Source organism: Sesamum indicum, linkage group LG8 (genome assembly GCF_000512975.1).
Source record: "Sesamum indicum cultivar Zhongzhi No. 13 linkage group LG8, S_indicum_v1.0, whole genome shotgun sequence".
Classification (NCBI taxonomy): Eukaryota; Viridiplantae; Streptophyta; class Magnoliopsida; order Lamiales; family Pedaliaceae; genus Sesamum; species Sesamum indicum.
Window position 1 is genome coordinate 13,637,255 of NC_026152.1, and position 7,288 is coordinate 13,644,542.

The 7,288-nt window shown below is 33.0% G+C and overlaps 1 protein-coding gene across 1 annotated transcript; it reads right to left on the minus strand.

The window, feature by feature from the left end:
- LOC105168500 (probable xyloglucan endotransglucosylase/hydrolase protein 5) lies at positions 4,466 to 6,992 on the minus strand. Its single transcript, XM_011088604.2, has 4 exons — positions 6,803 to 6,992; positions 6,596 to 6,696; positions 6,143 to 6,336; positions 4,466 to 5,165 (listed from the first exon to the last, which is right to left on the minus strand). The coding sequence occupies exons 1-4, from the start codon at positions 6,990 to 6,992 to the stop codon at positions 4,766 to 4,768; spliced, it is 885 nt and encodes a 294-aa protein (XP_011086906.1). The 3' UTR covers positions 4,466 to 4,765.

Below are 7,288 nucleotides of genomic sequence, written 5' to 3' on the forward strand. Positions count from 1 at the left end.
TTATGATTTGTTGTCTATTTTTTTTTCTTTTTTTTTTACACCAATCAACATCATAATTTGACTGATAAGGTGTATTTCCTCAATGTGCATGCTATTTTCTTATCAAATTTATTCTAAAATTGTAAATTAAAAAAAATAAATAATCAATTTACAATTCTAACAAATTACATATATGACTAATATACGAATAATTACATAACAAGAAATACAATTAAGCATGACTTACACTACAAGATCAATCCTTATCCAATGCAAAGGCAAAAAGTTGGGGTTGTACGTACTTTTTCTGCATTCTTGTTTCTTTTGCATTATTTAAGTAAAGCACCAAGTGTAGAGAATATGTACGCTTCTTAACCTAGGACTATGCTTGAATGAGCATCTCCGATTATAATGAACATGAGGGTTGGAAATTAGATGTATGGCTTCTTTTCTCTAACACGATAGACATTTTGCTCTGAAAATTTTGTGATACGTGTTTATAATTATATTCTCAAAATAATGCTTAAATGCATAAAATCTCTTTGTTTTTTAATAAATTTGTTACAAACCTTTCTTAATCTTAAAAATAGGCAAACAAAATTCCTCTATATTTTCTTAAACGTAGCTCAATCACCCATCTCCGTAAAATTTAACTAACGGCTTGAACTGTTTATAAAATGATCATTGTACCCTTACTTAATATATATTATTTTTTATTTTAATGGCCGATGGATCTTTTCTTATTAAATAATGATCGTCAGATTTAATCAATTAATATCAACCGTTAGATTTTTTAAAAAAAATGAAATATCTGGATTTAACAAATTATTTAACTTATATTATATATAAATAATTCACCGCTTTCACTTACATTAGTCCGAGGAAAAAGAATTATTATTATTATATACAAAAAAAAAAAAAGCATGAGTTTACATAGGAGAAGCAGCTAGCAAACAGAGCATGCTAATAATAGCGTAATTCAATTAGGAACATGTATAAGTTTAATAAAAGATAAATCTATCTTAGGCATAAACTTTTCATAAGTTATGAGCATTTCAAGATCTAGCAATGTTTGTTCGTCCGTATACTCCATTGCATAAACTCCCAAGTTCTTTACACGTGTGATCATCAAAACTTTTGGACTGGCTTTAAGATGTCTACTCTTCTGCGTACAAGGTCTTTAACTTAGAACTTTCTAATATCTATCTTATGATTATAAGCCACATTGATCTTTTAGTCGAAACGCTCCAATATCTAATGTCCCATTAATCTTGAACCTAGATTTAATTGATCTCCATCAATTTATTCTAAACCAGAGTAATGAACTTAACATTTGGTCATAATCATTTAAATGAATCTTATTCATCAAGCCTAAGCCCAAGCCTAAATCTTATTGAGCATTTAAAACATAATTAATATTTTCAATTTTACAATCGAGATGAAGCCTTGACTTTGAATTTCTAATAAACGGGGCTTAAAGTTTTACAAGTTACAACCAAGGACATAATCATTCTATAGCTATCATGTTCATGTTTGTGATTCACGTTTTGCTTTACATCACTCACATCGCAGCAATCATTCCTTATCTGCTGGAAAGACAGAAACAAAGTCCTTATACGTACTGCATTTCTCTTGTTTCTTTTGCATTCTTTAAGTAAAGTACCTCGTCTACATAATTATTGTACGTCTTGAAGAAATATATTTTTTCATTTATGTACATTGATTGTCAAAGTTAATATACTACTCATGTATCCATTCAGTCCTTTCCTCTACCAATATCTTTGAAAGGGAAAGAATTCAAAATTAGGGTTGTAAAAAATGGGCATTATGTACTTTTGCCCTAAATCATCAGCCCCACTGCTCCGACGCTCAAATCGTACTCCGGAGACTTTGAGCAGGAGCATCGCCTTTAGCCGCTCTACAAAGCACTGAATCACGATTTAATCGTAGAGGTGGTGGAGGTGCAGCGATGGGTGACGCTTCCACACACCATTGCTCAAGGGAGGGGTTTTAGCGGATTGGATTCGGGGGAATCTCAATTTGAGCATAAGGGTTTTGTAACTATGGGTGGGTGTGGAGGGGGGTGCTCGCTGAGCGATCAGAAATATGTTGTGGCGTCATTACCAATTACCAACTTGGGAAACGAAGGTTTGAAATGAAGTCAAAGTCTCTTGTAGATAATAGGAGTGTTTGCAAAAATTTCTGCTCACGGAGTGATTTTTGTGAAAAAATTTAATTTACGTCTCACAACTTATATTATTTGTAATTTTGTGGCACATTCTTTTAAAGCTCCCCATATTTAGCCCCATGAGTGTCAAAAAAAATTACAATTTATGTCCTGCACATACTTTTCATTAGATTTTTGATGAAATGATGCACGTGCTCCGTTAATTTAACCAATGTTTGACTGTAATAGTGTAAAAATTTTCAATTTACGTCCCACAGCTTACACTGCAACCGGACCAAAATCGCAAAAGATGTAAGTTGTGGGCATAAATTGCAATTTTTTCATACAATTGCAATCAAATGTTGGTTAAGTTAATAGAGTACGTGCATCTTCCATCAAGAATTTACAGAAAATATGAGCGGGACGTAAATTCATTTTTTTTTTTTTTTTACACTTATGGGACTAAATGTGGCGAGAAGTAAAACAATAGGACCAAAATCGCAAATGATGTAAATTGTGAGATGTAAATTGCAATTTTTCCTGATTTTCGTAGAGAGTTAGAAGCTAATTAAAACTGTGTAATGTTTGTAAAATAAAAAATAAAAATCACATAAAAGCTAAATCAAATAGTGTTTGGAGAAAAATAACTTCTAAAATAAGTTTAATTGATAAAAGACCGTTTGAAATTCCCTCATGTGCCAATTAGGATATCTCATATTAAATTTATTTTATAAATACTTATCATTTATATTATTAAAATACCGAATAATAATAGAACAACTGGATGTTTAATTCAATAATATTCTCACTATGTACTAAAATTGTTCATTCATTCATAATAAATAAACTTGTATAATTGTAAAAAAAAAAATATATGTTTTAATTAATATTAAAATTTTAACTTATATTTTTCTATGGCATAGAAATAATATCCAATATTACAGAAAATAAAATATAAAAACTTTAAAACATTAAATATGTGTATAAATTTTGTGAGCAATAAATTATTCAAAGTATTTAAAAATTATAACATCAACTTCAGACTACCAATTCTAAAATAAATTAAAAATATAAAATCAAATTAAAATTATTATAATAAGAGTAATATAGTCCGAACGGAAATGCAATTCACTTACACGAAAATCAACCTAGAAAGCTCTTTTTGGACCTTCCGCTCAAAAGGTCTGCTATGGCCCTTAACTATTATTGAATTCACTCAAATTATTCTTAATAAAATAGAAAAATAATTTAGAAAAAATAAATAAATATATATATGTATCTTTTTAATAGACGCTTTAAGTCACTTTCATTTTTTTAAAAATTATGTTTTATTTAGACTTAATATAATATTTAATAGTTTATCTTTATCCAAGATATTCCGATTCTTTTGATAAATGAATTATTCAAATAATTTAAATTGATTTTTATATCTAATAATATTTTTTTATTATTATATAATATTAAATTTCAGGTCATTTATCAATTAATCATTCTTGTATTATAAACTTTGAAGAATTAACAATTTTTTTATTTATTAAATATAAATCTCCCGTACCTTGATACACAATAACATTTAATAATTGCACACTATAGGAAATATAACATTTAATCATAACTATTGTGGTTAAAAACAAGGGTAAATTACAGTGACGTTCTTGAGGCTTGACATAATACGAATATCCCCCCGTTTGAATTATTATGAATAGCATCCTAATTTTAACTACAGTCTAACAATTAGCCAAATTCGTTAGGTTTCCATCCATTTTTATGTTGAACTGACTAAAATACCCTTTGAAATAAAAATTATAATTTTATTTATTTTTTAAATTTTTTATATACTAAGTGGATAATTTTTTTTATAATTTTTAAAAAAATTTCGTCCATCCCGTTCGATTTGTTTTACAAGTTTTTCATTTAAAAAGAATAGAAAGAAACACAATAAGGAAGAAATTGACAATTTTATACTCCATCCAAGGATTCATAATTTCATCAAATATTAAAAAAATATTTATAATTTTTCAAATAATGAGAGAGTATTAGTAATTATGTCAAACCTTAAATAAAGTTGTAATTTACTCTAAAAATAAATAGTTATTACAAAAAGTTATGGGTCGCAACACAATTGTCATGGTGAGCAAACTAAATTTTTGCATTGATTCTTAATTAATGATAATCATTTACCATTACCCCGACTTTCAATTTATACCTGTTAAAATATATGTAGCAGTAAATTTTCTTCTAGAAATATGAGATACATAACAGGATGCTTCTCGAATAATTTAATGATTTGTAATAAAATAAATATACTTGGAGCAGTCATATGAAATAGTTGAGCATTAGAAGAACCCATGAGTGATGGGTGCATGGAATGCTGGTTGATTATGCAAACAAAGACAAATCACAACAGATAGAAGATACATATAAAATCTGGGAAGGGAGAGAAGCGCTGACAGCCGAACATGACAATAATATAAAGGAATTGAATCAGAAGTAGCCCTGGAAATTGAGATCTGATGTTGGAAACTTTCACATGTTGTGGGCTGTTTTGGCTCTCCCAGAAGTATGATCAAGTAACTGGTAATACCTAGATATAGATAGGCTTATACATTCAAGATCACATCATATGTCTCTGTCTCTCTTGCACTCGGCTGGAATGGTTGGGAACCTGACTCGATCAGTGCAGTAGTTGTAAATGGTGTACTTTTTGCGTACCCAACGGAGACGACGCCATTGGAAGGAATCGAGGTCCTGGAATTCCTTCTGATCCCACCACCGTTTGCCCTGAGTGTCGCAGTACTTGGCCTGGACGGAGGCCTCGCAACCGTCAATGTGGAAGCCCCTGTATGAAGCCACAAATGGAGCCTTGGACCAGTCGGTCTTCTCGAGCCCGCCCCTTGTTGCCCAGTCGTCTGCATTCCATAAGCTCGAGTATATCTTCATGGGCTGGTTAAATGGGAACTTCACTCCCAAATCCTTGTTGTTCTTGAAGACACGGATCGGCACATCGTCCACGAAGAATCTGTGTGTCCCCACATCAATCAAGAATCATCATATCATGTCTTTACATATACTTTCGGCAAAAAGTAAAGCAAGACATTAGTAGATTTTGCAACCATGCATGCCTCTTTCAAATGCATCACTTTCTCTAACCAAAAGTAATTCAAGTCGCTAAACGAGTGACCCCATCTAGAAACGAACATCATTTAATATTTAATATCTCTAAAACAGAAAATCGTTTAGGTGGGTATCAAATAATGCTAATGTCAATAAAAGAATTCAAAACGACCAGACGGGACCAGTACTATAGTTGTTTTGTGTATGTTTCAGTTCTGTTGGGAGTGTTTTCAAAAGTGTTTCCTGTTATCCATCCTCCTCCATCAGCGGCATAGGAGCAAGGATTAAGATGTTAATAATGCTTCTTGAAAGTCAAAAGCCGCACATGATCCCGACTACTTAATTATACCCCACCAGATAAATACATTAAGTGGATACAGATGGAAACCATCCATCGAGAGTCCTTAAGTTAATTTTAATTGGAGCCATTAATGAACACAACGAATCCGGTCGGCCCCCTTAATTTCACGTGCCCGACACCTCAAGTCAAAAAGATATCGACAGAAAGGTATAAACTAATCTATTATCAACAGAATTAGCCACAGAGGCGCAGATAAACAAGGACTCAACTATGAAAAATAAACACTTGTATGCTATCAGGGAACCGAAACAAACAACATTAAAGCAAACTCCACATAGATTTTGGTGTGCACAATACTAGTCATGCTCGGCCGCTGAATTACAGTTCTCATCTAAAGTATTAAGTTCCCTAGCAGCAGCTCAAGGAGACATTATTGCTGTTAAGTACTTGCCCACATTATCCATATGAATGTTAAGTAGTATGTGAAACCAATAATTACATCAATTGGTAAGTACATTAATATGCAAATGAAGGGCTTTAAACAAAAAAGAGATGTAGAGAAGAAAGCAAAGCAAACTTACACAATCTGGTAGAGGTTCCATAAGACAGAGTAAGTGTGGTATGCTTTTGTGGGATCAAACCAAAGATAAATCCTCTGCTCTTTGTCTCCTTTTCCCCCAGTGTAAACATTGGTCTGCAAGATGTATGGCTGCCCAGTTCTGTTCCCCAAGAACTCAAAGTCTATCTCATCATGCTCTGAGTTTTGAGAAGATAGCTGAGAGAAAAAAAGAATTCAACACAAATAACTCAAAAAATGCCCATCAAAGCTACAATGTGATCAATCTTTCTTAGCTAATTAATGAACAAATTAAGGAGCAGAAAAGGAGATCAGAAATGGCCCTTTTCCCAAGAACAGGGAATAATTATAATACTCCTTGTTATCTGCTTTCCACCCAATGGATGACAAGTAACAGTTCAAGATTATGAACAAAAGCAGCCCAAAAACTATGGTCAAAAAAGTAGTCTTTACTTACATAGAAAGCAGTAACAGTGCCAGCAGAATCTCCAGCAACCATCTTAATATGCATACTGAAGTGCCCAAACAGGTAAGAACCCTTTGACTGGAATCCAGTACCTGAAAACCAAAGAATCAAGAGTTAGACTCACTAAGTTCAAACCCTTTCTAGCAATAGCATTTGCAAGATTAGGCTGAATAAAGTCCATGAATGAGTAGATTTTACCAGTGTAGTTGTCAAGAACGAGCTGGATCTCTGAGCCACCATTGTAGTACTTGATGTGATCAAAAGCCCATGTGGGCACATAGTTCCTCCCAAAGGGCACATCCACTGGTTTCTTTGGAGCAGCCCCCAGAGCCCCAGAGAGCAGCATCAAGAAACCAAGTGACAGAGTCCATAGCTGACGAGAACCCATCTCTCTGCGAAGGCAAATGTGCCGAACTTAGAGCAAGAAATGAGGAGAAAAAGAGGAGAAAGGCCTCTTCAAGATTTTCAGTGCATTCCTGAGAGGGAATGAGGAGATGAGGAGAAGCGAGGAGTTTAAGGTCCTTTATATAGCCCTATGGTGCCTAATAATTAATAGTGTTACAGACATTTAAAAATAAGGCCTTCAGCAACAAAAGCTATGCCGCCCCCACACCACCCCCACCCCACACACCCCAAGGCCAATAGAAAATAAAGAACAGAAATGTAAAATATGATGAGTACCTA

Excerpts from the sequence above, each read along its gene's own strand:
- LOC105168500 (XM_011088604.2), bottom strand. The coding sequence starts at position 6,992 with ATGGGTTCTCGTCAGCTATGGACTCTGTCACTTGGTTTCTTGATGCTG. Across the intron at positions 6,697-6,802 it reads CGTTCTTGACAACTACACTG|GTACTGGATTCCAGTCAAAG; the intron begins GTAAAATCTACT and ends TTTGGTTTTCAG. Across the intron at positions 5,166-6,142 it reads TGGAACCTCTACCAGATTGT|ATTCTTCGTGGACGATGTGC; the intron begins GTAAGTTTGCTT and ends GGGGACACACAG.